The sequence below is a fragment of the Siphateles boraxobius genome, unplaced genomic scaffold (genome assembly GCF_051911475.1).
Source record: "Siphateles boraxobius isolate OS27281-9 unplaced genomic scaffold, OSU_SipBor_1 74, whole genome shotgun sequence".
Classification (NCBI taxonomy): Eukaryota; Metazoa; Chordata; class Actinopteri; order Cypriniformes; family Leuciscidae; genus Siphateles; species Siphateles boraxobius.
In genome coordinates, this window is record NW_027509202.1 from 455,103 (window position 1) to 478,997 (window position 23,895).

General features: G+C 42.8%; 1 protein-coding gene across 3 annotated transcripts in view; it reads right to left on the bottom strand.

Moving 5' to 3' along the window:
- Positions 1-585: 585 nt before the first annotated feature.
- gramd2b (GRAM domain containing 2B) overlaps positions 586-23,895 on the bottom strand; it is a 52,515-nt gene continuing 29,205 nt past the window's right edge. The window contains exons 11-14 of one of the 3 annotated variants that reach the window (XM_077217546.1): positions 23,254-23,344; positions 11,223-11,324; positions 5,097-5,172; positions 586-1,834 (exon numbers count right to left, since the gene is read on the bottom strand). In XM_077217546.1, the coding sequence (XP_077073661.1) occupies positions 1,787-1,834; positions 5,097-5,172; positions 11,223-11,324; positions 23,254-23,344 (317 nt within the window). In that variant the 3' untranslated portion in view covers positions 586-1,786. Of the gene's footprint in view, positions 1,835-5,096; positions 5,173-11,222; positions 11,325-23,253; positions 23,355-23,895 lie in introns of all 3 variants that reach the window. The other 2 variants (XR_013197392.1, XM_077217547.1) reach the window with 2 other exon arrangements.

The window sequence follows — 23,895 nt, forward strand, 5'->3', positions numbered from 1 at the left end:
CGAACTGAAAGAGATCCTTCGCAAACCACCACCCTCAGAACAACATTGTTTCATGAGAATAAGAAAATCAGGATTCGACAAAGTCGTGATCTTTGATCGCCAAAACGACATATTTAAATGTTTTTTCCTTAAAAGAAATTCCTTCATGTCTTAAAATATCTTGAATGTAACTCGACACCCTTGTCTCGTTTAGTATGCGCGGTTCTATGAATATGCAAATGAGCCCCGCCTCCACTCACTCACTCACTCAGAGATCCACTCGTTGACGATCACACGTTGATCTGATTGGTTACAAGGTAGTTTGTGACGTCAGAAACACCAGCGATTTCAAAGCTTGTTTTTGAGACTGTCTTTGGTTCACTGCAGTTTTAAGGAGAAAATACTCAGCAATGCTGTCGACTTATGCATTTACACATGGTTTGTCTTAAAGCAGATTAAAAACACCACATAGACACATAAACAACATTAAAAGCTGGATTTACACCACAGGGGGACTTTAAAATAAAAACAAACAAAGTAAACCAAACTAAACATGAGAAAACCAGGGAGAAGAACTGAGAACCCCAACAAAGAAAACAGCGAAAGAACATGAGAAACTGGGGTTTTATACACAAGGGGTGATTGATTGGCAAACAAGACACAGGTGGGAACAATCAGGATCTAATCAACAAGAAAAACTACAAAACATGGCGCAAAACAGGAAATAACAAAAGTCCACACAAGTCCAGGGAACACAAGATCATAAGAGTAATGCAGACGCTCTGTTTTTGTTCATATTAGTTTCATATGTATCATCTTGACAATTAAAAGCAGCAGGGATTTGTTTTCGCTGTGAAAGTCTTCAGGTTGTTCAAATGTTGTTGAGATCTAAATCACAATCATCACGACAAGCGTTTCAAAACATTCCTGAGCAGTTATTGCACATCACATCAAACCGTAACATTCATAGCATAGAAAAACTTTATTCACTTCAAATTAGAATAATATAGTTTTCGGTTACACTTTAAGGTGTAATTGCAATGTAATCATATATTTAAGTACTGAGTAATATTAAGCAACTACATATACTCACTATAGGGTTAGGGTAGGATTATGATTTGGTTGAGGGTTAGTTGCATGTAATTATGCATAATTTACTCTTATTACTATAGTAAGTACATGTAACATATGTAACAAGGACACTGTAAAATAAAGTGTTACCCAGTTTTCTCTTACTTAAAGATCTGATGAGATTCAGCAAGCGAATTCCCAGCTAACAGGGAACGTTCTGGTTATTAACAAACATTCTTCCAGTAACGTTAATAGAACGTTTAATAACGTTTGCAAAGTTCAGAGAACATTCAAAAGTAACGGTTCATAATGTTTGAAGAATACAATGGAACGTTTATGTTCCTAAAACATTCACATAACCAAGAGAAACATTTTAAAAACTGGATTTGAACATCAGAGAACATTCAGAAATAACATTTTCGTGGAAACGAAAAACATTCTTAGAACATTCTTAGTTTTTGTCAGCTGGATTACTGTACAGCATACAAAGTATCAAATATTCATATAATTTTATCTCATACTCTTTTTAAAAAATACTTCAGTCATATGAGATTCCTGTGAGAAAACACTGTCTCAGCTGATGTTTATTTCATGTTTAAATTCATTACTGAGATCAGTTATTCAAATGTTTGCATAAAACGGATTGTACATTGCATAACTTGTACTTATAAAAGATTTTTTTTTTCACTGTAGGAAACAAATTTAAATCCTGACAGTGACTGGCATTGATCTTCCGTCAGACATCAGACACGCTCTCCATCAGTCTCTGCAGGTTTCTGTGAATCTGGAGAAGAATAATTGTCTCACATAATCACTCATGATCATAATCACTATGGAATGAGCTGTTAAGGTTCCCTCAAAGTTATAAACAAATGTTCTAGTTATGTTTGTGAAATAATAAAATGGAATGTTTCCTTAACATTCGCGTGACCAAGAAAAAAAACAAAATTTCTTTTTTTTTTAAACAAACTGGACTTTAGCTAAACGTTCTTAAAACATGTTTTTGTTTGCTGGGATCATCTAAAACTGTTTTATGATATTATCTTCACAAATGTTTACAGTTTTCTTGATTGCTTAAATACTATAACCAGGCTTTTGAACTAAAATTTCAGAACCATAACGACATTTATCAAAAAGCACACCCATTTCCCTAAACTATAAACACTATTGCCCTGATTTGACACAAGTCAGATTTGTTGAACTGTCACTTCAAAACTCTACACAAAAATCCATGAAGGAAGAGGAGGAGGAGGATGGAGGGAGGAGGAGGAGAAGGATGAGAAGGATGATGAGGAGGAGGGAGGAGGAGGAAGATGAGGAGGAGGATGGAGGTAGGAGGAGGGTGAGAAGGGAGGAGGAGGAGGAGGATGAGGAGGAGGAGGAGGGAGGAGGATTAGGACTAGGAGGATGAGAAGGATGATGAGGAGGAAGAGGAAGAGGAGGATTAGGAGGAGGAGGATAAGGATGATGAGGAGGAAGAGGAGGAGGAGGATGAGAAGGATGATGAGGGGGAGGAGGAGGAGGATGAGAAGGATGGTGAGGAGGAAGAGGAGGAGGAGGAGGAAGAGGAGGAGGAGGACGATGGGGAAGAAGAGGAGGAGGATGGGGAGGAGGAGGAGGAGGAGGAGGAAGAGAAGGATGATGAGGAGGAGGAGGAGGAGGAGAAGGATGAGGGGGAGGATGAGGAGGAGGAGGAAGGAGGAGGAGGATGAGGAGGGAGGAGGAGGAGGAGGAGGATGAGGAGGGAGGAGGAGGAGGAGGAGGAGGAGGGAGGAAGAGGAGGAGGATGAGGAGGAGGAGAAGGATGATGAGGAGGAAGAGGATGAGGAGGAAGAGGATGAGGAGGATGAGGAGGAGGAGGATGAGGAGGAGGAGGAGGAGGATAAGGAGGAGGAGGGAGGAGGAGGAGAAGGATGATGAGGAGGAAGAGGAGGAGGAGGGAGGAGGAGGAGGAGAAGGAAGAGGAGGAGGAGGGAGGAGTAGGAGAAGGAGGAGGAGGAGGAAGAGGAGGAGGAGGATGAGAAGGATGATGATGAGGAGGATGAGGAGGAGGAGGATTAGAAGGATGCTGAGGAGGAGGAGGACGAGGAGGAGGATGAGGACGCAGAGGATGAGGAGGAAGATGAGAAGGGAGGAGGATGAGGAGAAGGAGGAGGAGGAGGAGGATGAGGAGGAGGAGGAGGAGGAGGAAGGATGAGGAGGAAGAGAAGGAGGAGGATGTAGTGAGTAGGAGGAGGAGGATGAGGAGAAGGATGATGAGGAGGATGATGAGGAGGAGGGAGGATGAGGAGGAAGAGGAGGAGGAGGATGGAGGGAGGAGGAAGATGTAGGGAGGAGGAGGAGGAGGAGGAGAAGGAGGAGGATGAGGAGGAGATGGATGAGGAGGATGAGGAGAAGGATGATGAGGAGGAGGATGAGGAGGAAGAGAAGGAGGAGGAGGATGGAGGGAGGAGGATGTAGGGAGGAGGAGAAGGAGGAGGGTGAGGAGAAGGATGATGAGAAGAATGATGAGGATGAGGAGGAGGGAGGATGAGGAGGAAGAGAAGGAGGAGGTGGAGGATGGAGGGACGAGGAGGATGAGGAGAAGGAGGGGAGGGGGAGGAGGAAGAGGGAGGATGAGGAGGAAGAGAAGGAGGAGGAAGATGAGGACGATGGAGGGAGGAGGAGGAGAAGGATGAGAAGGGAGGAGGAGGATGAGAAGGAGGAGGAGGAGGAGGATGAGAAGGGAGGAGGAGGAGGATGAGAAGGGAGGAGGAGGAGGAGAAGGATGATGAGAAGGATGAGGAGGAGGAGGATGTAGGGAGGAGGATGAGAAGGAGGAGGAGGGAGGAGGGTGGATGAGGAGGAAGAGAAGGAGGAGAAGGGAGGAAGATGAGGAGGAGGATGGAGGGAGGAGGAGGAGAAGGATGAGAAGGGAGGAGGAGGATGAGAAGGATGATGAGGAGGAGGATGAGAAGGAGGAGGAGGAGGAGGATGAGAAGGGAGGAGGATGAGGAGAAGGATGATGAGAAGGATGAGGAGGAGGATGAGGAGGAGGATGTAGGGAGGAGGAGGAGGATGAGGAGGAGGAGGGAGGAGGAGGAGGGTGGATGAGGAGGAAGAGAAGGATGAGGAGGAGGAGGGAGGAAGATGAGGAAGAGGATGGAGGGAGGAGGAGGAGAAGGATGAGAAGGGAGGAGGAGGATGAGAAGGATGAGGAGAGAGGAGGAGGAGGGAGGATGAGGAGGAAGGAAGAGCAGTAGGGACTGGAGGAAGAGGTGAAGGAAGAGGATGAGGAAGGGGAAGGAGACAAGACACTCTAGTTGCCCATGTTCAGGCCCGCACGGAATACGTGCCCGCAGACTTCCGCAGAAACCTCCGCAGATTGTAGTGCCCGACCGTCATTGACAAGTACACCCTGCGCGTGCGCGATTGTGAGGGGTAGTAGGCTGCTCTGATTGATGTTTTGTTTTTTTAAATGAGAAAGTGAATGTTTAAAATGTCTAAAATAAAACTGAAGATCTTAACACATTTAAAATAATTCCACAGATTTTCCAAAAATTAAAAAAAAATGTAATATATTGCTATAAACAATAATATATTGTATTGTATAAATATATATATACATATATATAATATTATATATAATTATTAAAACCATTCTGCATAATTCCGCAGATTTTTCCAAAAATTGAGCACAGAAATCACAAAAAAAGTCTGCCACAAGCAACATAACGTACCAGTTTTGGAAATGTTGTTTTAAATTTATTGCACTAGTGTGTAAGACTATGTTGTAGTGTGTGTGTTTGTGGGGGCTTGTTTGTGATGTCTGGGAGCAAAGTTTGTTTTTTCAGCAAGACTGAATGGTTTTGAACCTGAAAATAGGATGTTTGAGGAATTGGGTGAGATGTTATGGATGTGTGTTTACTGTTTTGAGAATACAAGGCATAGTTTCAAGAAATGCGTTTTAGCAATCGAGAAAAAACTATAAACCCCTAAAAAACACCTCATCTCAGTCCTGGCACAAACAGATCAGGTTAAGATCTGAGACGTTCATGCAGACAAACCTTTTCCAGCTTTAGAAGATTTGCAGAAAGAACCGAGTAGATCTCAGCGATGTCTCCAGAGGACAGATATTCATCTCTGGAATCATAACCACATGCACAGCTTTTAGCCATATGACAATCTGAGCATTTCAAATAATGCCCATAACATTGAGCTAAAAATGAAGTGGCTGTAAGATAACAAAAATATGTTCTAAAACATTTCGCTAAGGTTCCCATTCCGTTATGAAAAAGTTACTTTTGAATGTTCAAAACGCCCAGATTTTTAAACGTTTAAAAAACGTTCTCTTGGTTATGCGAAGATTCCATTGTATCATTCTTTAAACATTATGGGTATGTTACTTGTGAATGTTCTGAAACAAGTAGCAACATTCAAAAAACTAATGCTCATCAGAAAATCGCACCATAAATGATGTATAAATAATATTTTTGTGCTAACGTTTTGAGAACATTATTAAAGACCAGATAACTCTGAACGTTCTGAGAATGTTCCCTGTTAGCTGGGGCTTGACAAAATAACTCTAATACAATTTAATTTCTGTTTTTTAAAATAGCTCGCACAATTTATCAAACAATGGCTTCTTTTCTCTAAACTCTACACACAAAGCCACAAAACATTATGAAAATGAGTGTGGCATTTATTTTCTAAACGGAACACAAGAGCTGTTAGTTCAGAATACAGTGTCTACTGTAAAGAACTGTGAAAGTTTTGCAAAAAGTTGTTTTACAAATGCAACCTTTGAGTGTAAAGCATAATGTGCTTGCAGTTCCCTTTCGAGGGAACTCGCGATGCGTCAACGACGCCTTGGGAACGCTCCCAGCGTGAATGCGTCTGAAGCATCTATGTCAACTAGTCCAATGGAAGGAATGAATGTCACGGGCGGGTGACGTCATGACCAGGAAGTGATAAAAGAGCATCCGGTGCAAACCGGCATTAGCTTCTGTTGCCTCAGCAAGCGATCTGTGTCAAACTGTCTGTTATATTTACTGTTGTCTGTCTGATATATATATTTATGGAAACTAAACAATTGCACAAACTCTGTGTTCTCCCTGCTCGCGCTATTTAACGAGTAGGGACACACACGAGCTTTGTGTGATGTGTTTGGGAGTAGAGCATGCGGTATCAGCCTCCGAGGGGGCTGATTGCCAACATTGTGAGAAGCTTTCGCTTCGCATGCTCCGCTCCCGCCTGTCACTTTTCGAGGAAAGTGTCCGGGCTCGCAATTCTCAGGGTGACAGGTCCCGCGTCTGCCGAGGCAGCGCGGAGAATGCATTCCTGTGGATCGCGAATAGGATCTCTTTACGGGGTTGGAGACGGGTCCGCGGATCTTATCTCCTCCCTTTCCACGAGGGATCCAGTGCTCTCTCGCCGGTCTCGGAAGCCCGCGCTGCGGTCTCTTCCGCCCGGGGAGAGAGAGAAATCAATGCTTCAGTGCTCTACCTCCGGGGAGGTAGATGTGCTGGGCATTGAAAGTGACACAATCATGGGGGAAGTGAATTTGCCATCTCTTTCCCCAGCGTATGAGAAATATATATAGCCTATATATATATATATATATATGATAGTTTATATATTATATATAAAATAAAGTGAATATATATAAAAAATATATATAAAAAATAATAAGCTGGTGGAAGTGTTTACTAAGGCTGTAGATAAATTAAATATTTATGGCCAGCAGAAATAAGGGGGCACTCGTCCTAAAAATAAAATAAATTAAACGAGTTTCCTTCCCTCTATTTTTCCACCTCCATCACGGGGCCTTCCATTTTTCCCGATCTGCACAGCGAGCTGTCTAGATCATGGAAAAAGCCTTACTCCTCTTGTCTTTTAGCCCCCACATTCATGTATATTCAGATATTTGGGGGTTAAGAGGGTATGGCTATGGGGCAATACCCCGGGTAGAACAGACGCTTGCGAGCTATCTGTCTCCCGGTTCAGTATCGTACCTGAAGGCGTCGGCTTCTCTCACTAAACCATTAAAGAAAACTATTTTTTAATCTAGTGGGAAAAGCATATATGGCAGTGGGTCTAGCATGGGCCTGCTTGCACACCATAGCAGTGCTACAAGCATATCAGGCTGACCTGCTGCGGTATTTGGACAGAAGTGAGGGAGTTTGGCCCGATGGGGTTTGAGAACTCCGTCGGGCCACAGATTTATCTCTCAGGCATGGCAGCCCTTGTGGTCACTGAGAGACACCTCTGGCTCAATTTGATGGGAATCATAGAGAAAGATACAAGATAATCTCTCCCTCGCTATGTCCAACCCCCTGGGGCTGCTGGGCGTGAGCAGCTCCAGCCGTCTAGTTTCTCATACACAACACAGCAGCCAAAGCCTTCAAAGCAGAAGCCGGATCCGAGGACCGTTCTTCACGCTGAGAAGGCTGCGGCTCAAAAGAAAAGGTCTGGCGCCACCGGCGTCAGACCGGTGAGGGCAGCCCCAACCGGGGTGGAATGGTGTACACCTCATTATACGGTGCCCTTTCCATCTCGGTGCCCTCAGGGGACCGTTCTGCCAACCCCGCCACCCTTGGTGCTTCGGGGCGCAGCGGTCTCCAGCGAGCTTCTGGCGCAGCGTCAACTCGACATTGCGTCGGAATGCGCCCTCTGAGGGGGGTTCGAAAACAGTCAGTTCGGGTGGTTCCTGCCAGTATGCTTCAGGTCCCCGAACTGGCTGTCTTTATTACACCAGAGGCCAGCCTCGAGGGGCTGGTTCCCTTGGTAGATTTTCTGGCAGCGCGGAAGCTACTGCCAAATATATCTCTATGGGTCCTGCAGTTAGTAGTAAGAGGCAGATTTGGTTCTCGTCCTCCAGGCTACAACGGGGTGTTGCTCACGTTAGTGCATTCCGAGCAGGCTCTGGTAATGGAGCAAGAGGTAAAGGCCCTGTTAGCAAAGAAAGCTATAGAGCAGGTGTACTCACCCGACATTGCGTCGGGTCTTTACAGTCGTTATCTCATTGTTCCAAAAAAGGATGGAGAGCTGCGTCACATACTAGATCTTCGTCTGTTGGAGTGTTTGGTGCTGGAACTCAAGTCCAAAATGCTGACACTCAAACAGATCGTGACTCAAATCAGATCCGAGGACTGGTTTGTCACGATAGATCTAAAAGACGCATACTTCCATATCTCCATCCTCCCTCAGCACAGGAGGTTCCTGAGGTTTTCTTTGGGGCAAAGAACACCAGTATCAGGCACTTCCTTTCGGTCTAGCTCTATCACCCCGCACATTCACGAAGCGTGTAGACGCAGCTCTGGCCCCGCCAGGCTGCAGTGCATATGCATTCTGAATTGCATAGATGACTGGCTGATTCTAGCGGAATCAGAACAGTTAGCGGTTCGGCACCGAGGTGTCGTTCTCGCTCCTATGCAGATGTTGGGGTTGAGGCTCAATGCCAAGAAGAGTGTGCTTTCTCCTGTACAGAGAACCACTTTCCTTGGTGTGGTATGGGATTCAGTGACGATGCGGGCCACTCTGTCGCCCGTTCGTGTAGCTGCTATCCTAACAGCCACAAAAGAGCTGAGGCTAGGCCAGTCACGCACTGTAAAACAGTTAGAGAGACTGTTGGGTCTTGTGACAGCAGCGTCCAACGGGATAACTTTTGGCCTGCTGTACATGAGACCTTTACAGTGGTGGCTCAGGACCAGAGGGTTCTCCCCGAGGGGAAACCCACTTCGTATGATCAAGATCACGCGGCGGTGTCTCCGCACCTTGGTTATATGGAGGAAACACTGGTTCTTAACCCAGGGTCCGGTGTTGGGAGCTCTTTGCCATCGAGTTGTGATCTCGACAGATGCTTCCCTCACCGGCTGGGGAGCGGTATTGGAAGGCCGCTCAGCTCAGGGCTTGTGGAGGAGTCATCATCTCTCTTGGCACATGAATTGCCTAGAGATGATGGTCGTCTTCAATGCGTTGAGACATCTCCTCCCAGACCTGAGGGGCCATCATGTGTTGTTCAGGAACAGTGACTGTTAGGCCTCAGGGCAGCAGCGTCCAATGTGATACCCTTTGACCTGCTGTACGTGAGACCTTTACAGAGGTGGCTCAGGACCAGAGGGTTCTCCCTGAGGGGAAACCCACTCCTTACGATCAAGATCACGCGGCAGTATCCCCGCGCCTTGGTTATATGGAGGAAACTCTGGTTCTTGACCCACAGACAACACGTTGGTGGCCTCTTATTTTGGTCCCTCAAGAAATTACTCGTCTGAGGGCAGTGTATATTCCAGGGGGGGCCAGAATATTGGAGCAGACCCCCTGTCGAGGCAGGGGCTGAGGCCAGGGGACTCCACCCCGAGGCGGTGGAGCAAATATGGGAGTTTTACGGCCAGGCAGAAGTGGATTTGTTCTCGTCTCAGCATACGACGCACTGTCCACTCTGGTTATCCCTCACTCAACCAGTCCCCTCGGGGCTGGATGCTATGGTGCAGACGTGGCCGAGGCTACGTCTGTACGCATTTCCCTCCGTTGCTCTGCTCCCAGGAGTTCTGGAGTGAATCCGCCAGGATGGAATAAGCCTATTTAGTAGCACCACCCTGGCCGAGCTGAATTTGGTTTGCGGACCTAATTTTTCTCCTCGACGGACCTCCCTTGGAGGTCCCGATCAGGAGAGACCTTCTGTCTCAGGCAGGGGATGCAATATTGCACCCCCGGCAGGGGATTTGGGAACTGTGGGTTTGGCCTCTGAGGGGGCCCAACTCATAGAGAGTGGTCTCTCAACCGAGGTTGTTTAGACCATTCTAAGCTCCAGAGCTCCCGCTACGAGGAAACTATATTCACTATTTCGAGAGTTTTTCACTTCTTGGTGTTACCAGCGTCAGTGGGATCCGGTTAACTGTTCAGTAAACACAGTATTCGAGTTTCTGCAAGAACGCTTTGTATCAGGTCTATGTCCTTCCACGCTTAAGGTATAATATGTGTGGCGGCCATTGCGGCTTTCCACGCCCTGGTGGGTAGTACATTTTTGGGTCGAGACCCCCTGATCACTCGTTTCCTTCGTGGCACTTTGAGGCATGCAACTTGCACTAAGGTGCTGGCTTGGGACCTTGCAATAGTTCTAGAAGGCCTATCTGGGGCTCCCTTCGAGCCCTTAGATTTGGTCTCAGAGAAGTTCCTTTCTTTTAAGACTATTTTCTGCTAGCTATTTCGTCCCTATAAGAGTCAGACCTTCAGGCCCTTTCGGTCCCCACCTGCCTTGAGTGCACCGGGATGGCCAAGGCAATCTTACCCGAAACATGGATATGTTCCAAAGGTGCCTACCATTATTCCGAGGCCTATTGTGCTGCAGGTTTCTGTCCTCCCCCATTTTTCGGACCAGGAAAAGCTGAACCTCTTGTGCCAGTGCGAGCACTGGACACTTATGTTCATCGGACTTCTCTGTCGAGAAAATCCAACCTATTGAGCATATAGATAGTCGAGACTATTCTTCTTGCTTGTGAGTCTTCTGGCCAACCATTTGGTGGTCAGGGCTCATTCCACTAGGAGTATGGCTTCTAAGCGTATTATCTGGAGTTCTCTCCAAGACGTTTGTGATGCGGCGGGCTGGTCCTCACCGCTCACATTCATGAGGTTTTACAGCTTGGACCTGGATGCTGCCCCAGGATCCCAGGTGCTTGGTGCAGTGTGACAACAGGCTGACACTCAGGCATTTGAAAGTCTGGCGTTTTGGGTATTCTCGTTCCCAAAGCGTCGTTGACGCATCGCGAGTTCCCTCGAAAGGGAACGTCTCAGGTTACGACTGGGAACGAAAGGGAACGAGACGATGCATCACCCTGCCATACTTCCTGCATCCCTGTGATCGGCTTGCTTCTGCAATTTTTGAAGCTAATGCCGGTTTGCACCGGATGTTCTTTTATCACTTCCTGGTCATGACGTCACCCGCCCGTGACATTCATTCCTTCCATTGGACTAGTTGACATAGATGCTTCAGACGCATTCACGCTGGGAGCGTTCCCAAAGCGTCGTTGACGCATCGTCTCGTTCCCTTTCTCAGGGAACTATGGTTACAGTCGTAACCTGAGACGTTTTGCAGACTTGGTCTAAAGATTATGAGTGAATGAACTATTAGTGTGTAAGAAATTTAAAAAAAATGCTATGATGAATGAAAGCAATTAAATCATTTTCACCTTTACCTTTTATGGGGAAACTCCATTGACACAAGAGTTGTCAGACGTTCCTCAAGAGACACGATCTTAAAGGCCATGTAACAGGAGGACAACAGCAGGACACAAACCCTGAGAGATGAAGAGCAGATGAAGCTTAGAGTCCGGACTGATGAATAAACACTGAGATGATCAGACTCACAGAGACAGAATAAACAATGAGATGATCAGACTCATAGAGACAGAATAAACACTGAGATGATCAGACTCACGGGGACATAATAAACACTGAGATGATCAGATTTACAGACAGAATAAACACTGAGATGATCAGACTCACAGAGAGAGAATAAACACTGAGATGATCAGACTCACAGAGAGAGAATAAACACTGAGATGATCAGACTCACAGAGACAGAATAAACACTGAGATAATCAGACTCACATAGACAGAATAAACACTAAGATGGTCAGACTCAAAGAGAGAGAATAAACACTGAGATGATCAGACTCACAGAGACAGAATAAACACTGAGATAATCAGACTCACAGAGACAGAATAAACACTAAGATGATCAGACTCACAGAGAGAGAATAAACACTGAGATGATCAGACTCACAGAGACAGAATAAAAACTGAGATGATCAGATTTACAGACAGAATAAACACTGAGATGATCAGACTCACAGAGAGAGAATAAACACTGAGATGATCAGACTCACAGAGAGAGATTAAACACTGAGATGATCAGACTCACAGAGACAGAATAAACACTGAGATGATCAGACTCACAGAGAGAGAATAAACACTGATATGATCAGACTCACAGAGAGAGAATTACCACTGATATGATCAGACTCAGAGAGACAGAATAAACACTGAGATGATCAGACTCAGAGAGAGAGAATAAACACTGAGATTATCAGACTCACAGAGACAGAATAACCACTAAAATGATCAGACTCACAGAGACAGAATAAACACTGAGATGATCAGACTCTCAGAGAGAGAATAAACACTGAGATAGAATAAACACTGAGATGATCAGACTCTCAGAGAGAGAATAAACACTGAGATGATCAGACTCACAGAGAGAGAATAAACACTGAGATGATCAGACTCTCAGAGAGAGAATAAACACTGAGATGATCAGACTCACAGAGAGAGAATAAACACTGAGATGATCAGACTCACATAGAGAGAATAAACACTGAGATGATCAGGCTCACAGAGACAGAATAAACACTGAGATAATCAGACTCACAGAGACAGAATAAACACTAAGATGATCAGACTCAAAGAGAGAGAATAAACACTGAGATGATCAGACTCACAGAGACAGAATAAACACTGAGATAATCAGACTCACAGAGACAGAATAAACACTAAGATGATCAGACTCACAGAGAGAGAATAAACACTGAGACGATCAGACTCACAGAGACAGAATAAACACTGAGATAATCAGACTCACAGAGACAGAATAAACACTAAGATGATCAGACTAACAGAGAGAGAATAAACACTGATATGATCAGACTCACAGAGAGAGAATTACCACTGAGATGATCAGACTCAGAGAGACAGAATAAACACTGAGATGATCAGACTCAGAGAGAGAGAATAAACACTGAGATGATCAGACTCACAGAGACAGAATAACCACTAAGATGATCAGACTCACAGAGACAGAATAAACACTGAGATGATCAGACTCTCAGAGAGAGAATAAACACTGAGATAGAATAAACACTGAGATGATCAGACTCTCAGAGAGAGAATAAACACTGAGATGATCAGACTCACAGAGAGAGAATAAACACTGATGATCAGACTCACAGAGACAGAATAAACACTAAGATGATCAGACTCACAGAGACAGAATAAACACTGAGATGAACAGACTCACAGAGAGAGAATAAACACTGAGATGATCAGACTCACAGAGACAGAATAAACACTGAGATGATCAGACTCACAGAGAGAGAATAAACACTGAGATGTACGGAATCACAGAGAGAGAATAAACACTGAGATGATCAGACTCACAGAGACAGAATAAACACTGAGATGATCAGACTCTCAGAGAGAGAATAAACACTGAGATGATCAGACTCACAGAGACAGAATAACCACTAAGATGATCAGACTCACAGAGACAGAATAAACACTGAGATGATCAGACTCACAGACACAGAATAACCACTAAAATGATCAGACTCACAGAGAGAGAATAGACACTGAGATGTACAGACTCACAGAGACAGAATAAACACTGAGATGATCAGACTCACAGACACAGAATAACCACTAAAATGATCAGACTCACAGAGAGAGAATAGACACTGAGATGTACAGACTCACAGAGACAGAATAACCACTAAGATTATCAGAATCACAGAGAGAGAATAAACACTGAGATGATCAGACTCACAGAGACAGAATAAACACTAAGATGATCAGACTCACAGAGAGAGAATAAAAACTGAGATGTACAGACTCACAGAGAGAGAAAAAACACTGAGATGAACAGACTCACAGAGAGAAAATAAACACTGAGATGATCAGACTCACAGAGAGAATAAACACTGAGATGATCAGACTCACAGAGAGAGAATAAACACTGAGATGATCAGACTCACAGAGAGAGAATAAACACTGAGATGAACAGACTCACAGAGAGAGAATAAACACTGAGATGATCAGACTCACAGAGAGAGAATAAACACTGAGATGATCAGATTCACAGAGAGAGATTAAACACTGAGATGAACAGACTCACAGAGAGAGAATAAACACTGAGATGAACAGACTCACAGAGAGAGAATAAACACTGAGATGATCAGACTCACAGAGAGAGAATAAACACTGAGATGAACAGACTCACAGAGAGAGAATAAACACTGAGATAGAATAAACACTGAGATGATCAGACTCTCAGAGAGACAATAAACACTGAGATGATCAGACTCACAGAGAGAGAATAAACACTGAGATGAACAGACTCACAGAGACAGAATAAACACTGAGATGATCAGACTCACGGACACAGATTAACCACTAAAATGATCAGACTCACAGAGAGAGAATAGACACTGAGATGTACAGACTCACAGAGAGAGAATAAACACTGATATGATCAGACTCACAGAGACAGAATAACCACTAAGATGATCAGACTCACAGAGAGAGAATAAACACTGAGATGTACAGACTCACAGAGAGAGAATAAACACTGAGATGAACAGACTCACAGAGAGAGAATAAACACTGAGATGATCAGACTCACAGAGAGAATAAACACTGAGATGATCAGACTCACAGAGAGAGAATAAACACTGAGATGAACAGACTCACAGAGAGAGAATAAACACTGAGATGATCAGATTCACAGAGAGAGAATAAACACTGAGATGATCAGATTCACAGAGAGAGAATAAACACTGAGATGATCAGACTCACAGAGAGAATAAACACTGATATGATCAGACTCGGAGAGAAAGAATAAACACTGAGATGAACAGACTCACAGAGAGAGAATAAACACTGAGATGATCAGATTCACAGAGAGAGAGAATAAACACTGAGATGATCAGATTCACAGAGAGAGATTAAACACTGAGATGAACAGACTCACAGAGAGAGAATAAACACTGAGATGAACAGACTCACAGAGAGAGAATAAACACTGAGATGAACAGACTCACAGAGAGAGAATAAACACTGAGATGATCAGACTCACAGAGAGAGAATAAACACTGAGATGAACAGACTCACAGAGAGAGAATAAACACTGAGATGATCAGACTCACAGAGAGAGAGAATAAACACTGAGATGATCAGACTCTCAGAGAGAATAAACACTGAGATGATCAGACTCACAGAGAGAGAATAAACACTGAGATGATTAGACTCACAGAGAGAGAATAAACACTGAGATGATCAGACTCTCAGAGAGACAATAAACACTGAGATGATCAGACTCATAGAGACGGAATAAACACTGAGATGATCAGACTCACAGAGAGAGATTAAACACTGAGATGAACAGACTCACAGAGAGAGAATAAACACTGAGATGAACAGACTCACAGAGAGAGAATAAACACTGAGATGAACAGACTCACAGAGAGAGAATAAACACTGATATGATCAGACTCACAGAGAGAGAATAAACACTGAGATGAACAGACTCACAGAGAGAGAAAAAACACTGAGATGATCAGACTCACAGAGAGAGAATAAACACTGAGATGATCAGACTCACAGAGAGAGAATAAACACTGAGATGATCAGACTCACAGAGAGAGAATAAACACTGAGATGAACAGACTCACAGAGAGAGAATAAACACTGAGATAGAATAAACACTGAGATGATCAGACTCTCAGAGAGACAATAAACACTGAGATGATCAGACTCACAGAGAGAGAATAAACACTGAGATGAACAGACTCACAGAGAGAGAATAAACACTGAGATGATCAGACTCACAGAGAGAGAGAATAAACACTGAGATGATCAGACTCTCAGAGAGAATAAACACTGAGATGATCAGACTCGCAGAGAGAGAATAAACACTGAGATGATCAGACTCTCAGAGAGACAATAAACACTGAGATGATCAGACTCACAGAGAGAGAATAAACACTGAGATGATCAGACTCACAGAGAGACAATAAACACTGAGATGATCAGACTCTCAGAGAGACAATAAACACTGAGATGATCAGACTCTCAGAGAGAGAATAAACACTGAGATGATCAGACTCACAGAGACAGAATAAACACTAAGATGATCAGACTCACAGAGACAGAATAAACACTGAGATGTTCAGACTCTCAGACAGAATAAACACTGAGATGATCAGACTCAGAGAGAGAGAATAAACACTGAGATGATCAGACTCTCAGAGACAGAATAAACACTGAGATGATCAGACTCAGAGAGAGAGAATAAACACTGAGATGATCAGACTCACAGAGACAGAATAACCACTAAGATGATCAGACTCACAGAGACAAAATAAACACTGAGATGATCAGACTCTCAGAGAGAGAATAAACACTGAGATAGAATAAACACTGAGATGATCAGACTCTCAGAGAGAGAATAAACACTGAGATGATCAGACTCTCAGAGAGAGAATAAACACTAAGATGATCAGACTCACAGAGACAGAATAAACACTGAGATGAACAGACTCACAGAGAGAGAATAAACACTGAGATGATCAGACTCACAGAGACAGAATAAACACTGAGATGATCAGACTCACAGAGAGAGAATAAACACTGAGATGTACAGAATCACAGAGAGAGAATAAACACTGAGATGATCAGACTCACAGAGACAGAATAAACACTGAGATGATCAGACTCTCAGAGAGAGAATAAACACTGAGATGATCAGACTCACAGAGACAGAATAACCACTAAGATGATCAGACTCACAGAGACAGAATAAACACTGAGATGATCAGACTCACAGACACAGAATAACCACTAAAATGATCAGACTCACAGAGAGAGAATAGACACTGAGATGTACAGACTCACAGAGACAGAATAAACACTGAGATGATCAGACTCACAGACACAGAATAACCACTAAAATGATCAGACTCACAGAGAGAGAATAGACACTGAGATGTACAGACTCACAGAGACAGAATAACCACTAAGATTATCAGAATCACAGAGAGAGAATAAACACTGAGATGATCAGACTCACAGAGACGGAATAACCACTAAGATGATCAGACTCACAGAGAGAGAATAAAAACTGAGATGTACAGACTCACAGAGAGAGAAAAAACACTGAGATGAACAGACTCACAGAGAGAGAATAAACACTGAGATGATCAGACTCACAGAGAGAATAAACACTGAGATGATCAGACTCACAGAGAGAGAGTAAACACTGAGATGATCAGACTCACAGAGAGAGAATAAACACTGAAATGAACAGACTCACAGAGAGAGAATAAACACTGAGATGATCAGATTCACAGAGAGAGAATAAACACTGAGATTATCAGATTCACAGAGAGAGAATAAACACTGAGATGATCAGACTCACAGAGAGAATAAACACTGATATGATCAGACTCGGAGAGAAAGAATAAACACTGAGATGAACAGACTCACAGAGAGAGAATAAACACTGAGATGATCAGATTCACAGAGAGAGAATAAACACTGAGATGATCAGATTCACAGAGAGAGATTAAACACTGAGATGAACAGACTCACAGAGAGAGAATAAACACTGAGATGAACAGACTCACAGAGAGAGAATAAACACTGAGATGATCAGACTCACAGAGAGAGAATAAACACTGAGATGAACAGACTCACAGAGAGAGAATAAACACTGAGATAGAATAAACACTGAGATGAACAGACTCACAGAGAGACAATAAACACTGAGATGATCAGACTCACAGAGACAGAATAAACACTGAGATGAACAGACTCACAGAGACAGAATAAACACTGAGATGATCAGACTCACGGACACAGAATAACCACTAAAGTGATCAGACTCACAGAGAGAGAATAGACACTGAGATGTACAGACTCACAGAGAGAGAATAAACACTGATATGATCAGACTCACAGAGACAGAATAACCACTAAGATGATCAGACTCACAGAGAGAGAATAAACACTGAGATGATCAGACTCACAGAGACAGAATAACCACTAAGATGATCAGACTCACAGAGAGAGAATAAACACTGAGATGTACAGACTCACAGAGAGAGAATAAACACTGAGATGAACAGACTCACAGAGAGAGAATAAACACTGAGATGATCAGACTCACAGAGAGAATAAACACTGAGATGATCAGACTCACAGAGAGAGAATAAACACTGAGATGAACAGACTCACAGAGAGAGAATAAACACTGAGATGATCAGATTCACAGAGAGAGAATAAACACTGAGATGATCAGATTCACAGAGAGAGAATAAACACTGAGATAGAATAAACACTGAGATGATCAGACTCTCAGAGAGACAATAAACACTGAGATGAACAGACTCACAGAGAGAGAATAAACACTGAGATGATCAGACTCACAGAGAGAGAGAATAAACACTGAGATGATCAGACTCTCGGAGAGAATAAACTCTGAGATGATCAGACTCGCAGAGAGAGAATAAACACTGAGATGATCAGACTCTCAGAGAGACAATAAACACTGAGATGATCAGACTCACAGAGAGAGAATAAACACTGAGATGATCAGACTCACAGAGAGACAATAAACACTGAGATGATCAGACTCTCAGAGAGACAATAAACACTGAGATGATCAGACTCTCAGAGAGAGAATAAACACTGAGATGATCAGACTCACAGAGACAGAATAAACACTAAGATGATCAGACTCACAGAGACAGAATAAACACTGAGATGTTCAGACTCTCAGACAGAATAAACACTGAGATGATCAGACTCAGAGAGAGAGAATAAACACTGAGATGATCAGACTCTCAGAGACAGAATAAACACTGAGATGATCAGACTCAGAGAGAGAGAATAAACACTGAGATGATCAGACTCACAGAGACAGAATAACCACTAAGATGATCAGACTCACAGAGACAGAATAAACACTGAGATGATCAGACTCTCAGAGAGAGAATAAACACTGAGATAGAATAAACACTGAGATGATCAGACTCTCAGAGAGAGAATAAACACTGAGATGATCAGACTCAGAGAGAGAGAATAAACACTGAGATGATCAGACTCTCAGAGAGAGAATAAACACTGATGATCAGACTCACAGAGACAGAATAAACACTAAGATGAACAGACTCATAGAGACAGAATAAACACTGAGATGAACAGACTCACAGAGAGAGAATAAACACTGAGATGATCAGACTCACAGAGACAGAATAAACACTGAGATGATCAGACTCAGAGAGAGAATAAACACTGAGATGTACAGAATCACAGAGAGAGAATAAACACTGAGATGATCAGACTCACAGAGACAGAATAAACACTGAGATGATCAGACTCTCAGAGAGAGAATAAACACTGAGATGATCAGACTCACAGAGACAGAATAACCACTAAGATGATCAGACTCACAGAGACAGAATAAACACTGAGATGATCAGACTCACAGACACAGAATAACCACTAAAATGATCAGACTCACAGAGAGAGAATAGACACTGAGATGTACAGACTCACAGAGACAGAATAACCACTAAGATTATCAGAATCACAGAGAGAGAATAAACACTGAGATGATCAGACTCACAGAGACAGAATAACCACTAAGATGATCAGACTCACAGAGAGAGAATAAAAACTGAGATGTACAGACTCACAGAGAGAGAAAAAACACTGAGATGAACAGACTCACAGAGAGAGAATAAACACTGAGATGATCAGACTCACAGAGAGAATAAACACTGAGATGATCAGACTCACAGAGAGAGAATAAACACTGAGATGATCAGACTCACAGAGAGAGAATAAACACTGAGATGAACAGACTCACAGAGAGAGAATAAACACTGAGATGAACAGACTCACAGAGAGAGAATAAACACTGAGATGATCAGATTCACAGAGAGAGAATAAACACTGAGATGATCAGACTCACAGAGAGAATAAACACTGATATGATCAGACTCACAGAGAAAGAATAAACACTGAGATGAACAGACTCACAGAGAGAGAATAAACACTGAGATGATCAGATTCACAGAGAGAGAATAAACACTGAGATGATCAGATTCACAGAGAGAGATTAAACACTGAGATGAACAGACTCACAGAGAGAGAATAAACACTGAGATGAACAGACTCACAGAGAGAGAATAAACACTGAGATGATCAGACTCACAGAGAGAGAATAAACACTGAGATGAACAGACTAACAGAGAGAGAATAAACACTGAGATAGAATAAACACTGAGATGAACAGACTCACAGAGAGACAATAAACACTGAGATGATCAGACTCACAGAGAGAGAATAAACACTGAGATGAACAGACTCACAGAGACAGAATAAACACTGAGATGATCAGACTCACGGACACAGAATAACCACTAAAATGATCAGACTCACAGAGAGAGAATAGACACTGAGATGTACAGACTCACAGAGAGAGAATAAACACTGATATGATCAGACTCACAGAGACAGAATAACCACTAAGATGATCAGACTCACAGAGAGAGAATAAACACTGAGATGATCAGACTCACAGAGACAGAATAACCACTAAGATGATCAGACTCACAGAGAGAGAATAAACACTGAGATGAACAGACTCACAGAGAGAGAATAAACACTGAGATGATCAGACTCACAGAGAGAATAAACACTGAGATGATCAGACTCACAGAGAGAGAATAAACACTGAGATGATCAGACTCACAGAGAGAGAATAAACACTGAGATGAACAGACTCACAGAGAGAGAATAAACACTGAGATGATCAGATTCACAGAGAGAGAATAAACACTGAGATGATCAGATTCACAGAGAGAGAATAAACACTGATATGATCAGACTCACAGAGAGAATAAACACTGATATGATCAGACTCACAGAGACAGAATAAACACTGAGATGATCAGACTCACGGACACAGAATAACCACTAAAATGATCAGACTCACAGAGAGAGAATAGACACTGAGATGTACAGACTCACAGAGAGAGAATAAACACTGATATGATCAGACTCACAGAGACAGAATAACCACTAAGATGATCAGACTCACAGAGAGAGAATAAACACTGAGATGATCAGACTCACAGAGACAGAATAACCACTAAGATGATCAGACTCACAGAGAGAGAATAAACACTGAGATGAACAGACTCACAGAGAGAGAATAAACACTGAGATGATCAGACTCACAGAGAGAATAAACACTGAGATGATCAGACTCACAGAGAGAGAATAAACACTGAGATGATCAGACTCACAGAGAGAGAATAAACACTGAGATGAACAGACTCACAGAGAGAGAATAAACACTGAGATGATCAGATTCACAGAGAGAGAATAAACACTGAGATGATCAGATTCACAGAGAGAGAATAAACACTGATATGATCAGACTCACAGAGAGAATAAACACTGATATGATCAGACTCGGAGAGAAAGAATAAACACTGAGATGAACAGACTCACAGAGAGAGAATAAACACTGAGATGATCAGATTCACAGAGAGAGAGAATAAACACTGAGATGATCAGATTCACAGAGAGAGATTAAACACTGAGATGAACAGACTCACAGAGAGAGAATAAACACTGAGATGAACAGACTCACAGAGAGAGAATAAACACTGAGATGAACAGACTCACAGAGAGAGAATAAACACTGAGATGATCAGACTCACAGAGAGAGAATAAACACTGAGATGAACAGACTCACAGAGAGAGAATAAACACTGAGATGATCAGACTCACAGAGAGAGAGAATAAACACTGAGATGATCAGACTCTCAGAGAGAATAAACACTGAGATGATCAGACTCACAGAGAGAGAATAAACACTGAGATGATTAGACTCACAGAGAGAGAATAAACACTGAGATGATCAGACTCTCAGAGAGACAATAAACACTGAGATGATCAGACTCACAGAGACGGAATAAACACTGAGATGATCAGACTCACAGAGAGAGATTAAACACTGAGATGAACAGACTCACAGAGAGAGAATAAACACTGAGATGAACAGACTCACAGAGAGAGAATAAACACTGAGATGAACAGACTCACAGAGAGAGAATAAACACTGAGATGATCAGACTCACAGAGAGAGAATAAACACTGAGATGAACAGACTCACAGAGAGAGAAAAAACACTGAGATGATCAGACTCACAGAGAGAGAATAAACACTGAGATGATCAGACTCACAGAGAGAGAATAAACACTGAGATGATCAGACTCACAGAGAGAGAATAAACACTGAGATGAACAGACTCACAGAGAGAGAATAAACACTGAGATAGAATAAACACTGAGATGATCAGACTCTCAGAGAGACAATAAACACTGAGATGATCAGACTCACAGAGAGAGAATAAACACTGAGATGAACAGACTCACAGAGAGAGAATAAACACTGAGATGATCAGACTCACAGAGAGAGAGAGAATAAACACTGAGATGATCAGACTCTCAGAGAGAATAAACACTGAGATGACCAGACTCGCAGAGAGAGAATAAACACTGAGATGATCAGACTCTCATAGAGACAATAAACACTGAGATGATCAGACTCACAGAGAGAGAATAAACACTGAGATGATCAGACTCACAGAGAGACAATAAACACTGAGATGATCAGACTCTCAGAGAGACAATAAACACTGAGATGATCAGACTCTCAGAGAGAGAATAAACACTGAGATGATCAGACTCACAGAGACAGAATAAACACTAAGATGATCAGACTCACAGAGACAGAATAAACACTGAGATGTTCAGACTCTCAGACAGAATAAACACTGAGATGATCAGACTCAGAGAGAGAGAATAAACACTGAGATGATCAGACTCTCAGAGACAGAATAAACACTGAGATGATCAGACTCACAGAGACAGAATAAACACTAAGATGATCAGACTCACAGAGACAGAATAACCACTGAGATGATCAGACTCACAGAGAGAGAATAAACACTGAGATGATCAGACTCACAGAGAAAGAATAAACACTGAGATGATCCGACTCACAGAGAGAGAATAAACACTGAGATGATCAGACTCACAGAGAGAGAATAAACACTGAGTTGAACAGACTCACAGAGAGAGAATAAACACTAAGATGATCAGACTCACAGAGAGAGAATAAACACTGAGATGAACAGACTCAAAGAGAGAGAAAAAACACTGAGATGATCAGACTCACAGAGAGAGAATAAACACTGAGATGATCAGACTCAGAGAGAGAATAAACACTGAGATGATCAGACTCACAGAGAGAGAATAAACACTGAGATGATCAGACTCACAGAGACGGAATAAACACTGAGATGATCAGACTCACAGAGAGAGATAGATCAACATCAGAGTGTTCAGAGAGAGAGACACCGGCCTCAGAGTCTTCATCAACTCCAGCTCCACCGTCCCTGAAGATCCTGAAAAACACTGCAGAAATCACTGAGTGTGCGTGTGTGTGTGTGTTTGATGAGTGAGAGTGTGTTTGATGAGTGAGTGTGTTTGATGAGTGAGTGTGTTTGAGGGGGTGAGTGTGTTTGAGTGAGGGTGTGAGTGTGTTTGAGCGAGGGTGAGAGTGTTTGATGAGTGAGTGTGTTTGATGAGTGAATGTGTTTGAGGGTGTGAATGTGTTTGAGGGTGTGAGTGTGCTTGTTGAGTGAATGTATTTGAGGGTGTGAGTGTGTTTGAGGGTGTGAGTGTGTTTGAGACTGAGAGTGTGTTTGATGAGTGAGTGTGTGTTTGATGAGTGAGAGTGTGTTTGATGAGTGAGAGTGTGTTTGATGAGTGTATTTGAGAGTGAGAGTGTGTTTGATGAGTGAGAGTGTTTGATGAGTGAGAGTGTTTGATGAGTGAGAGTGTGTTTGATGAGTGTATTTGAGAGTGAGAGTGTGTTTGATGAGTGAGAGTGTGTTTGAGTGAGAGTGTTTGATGAGTGAGTGTGTTTGAGGGTGTGAATGTGTTTGATGAGTGA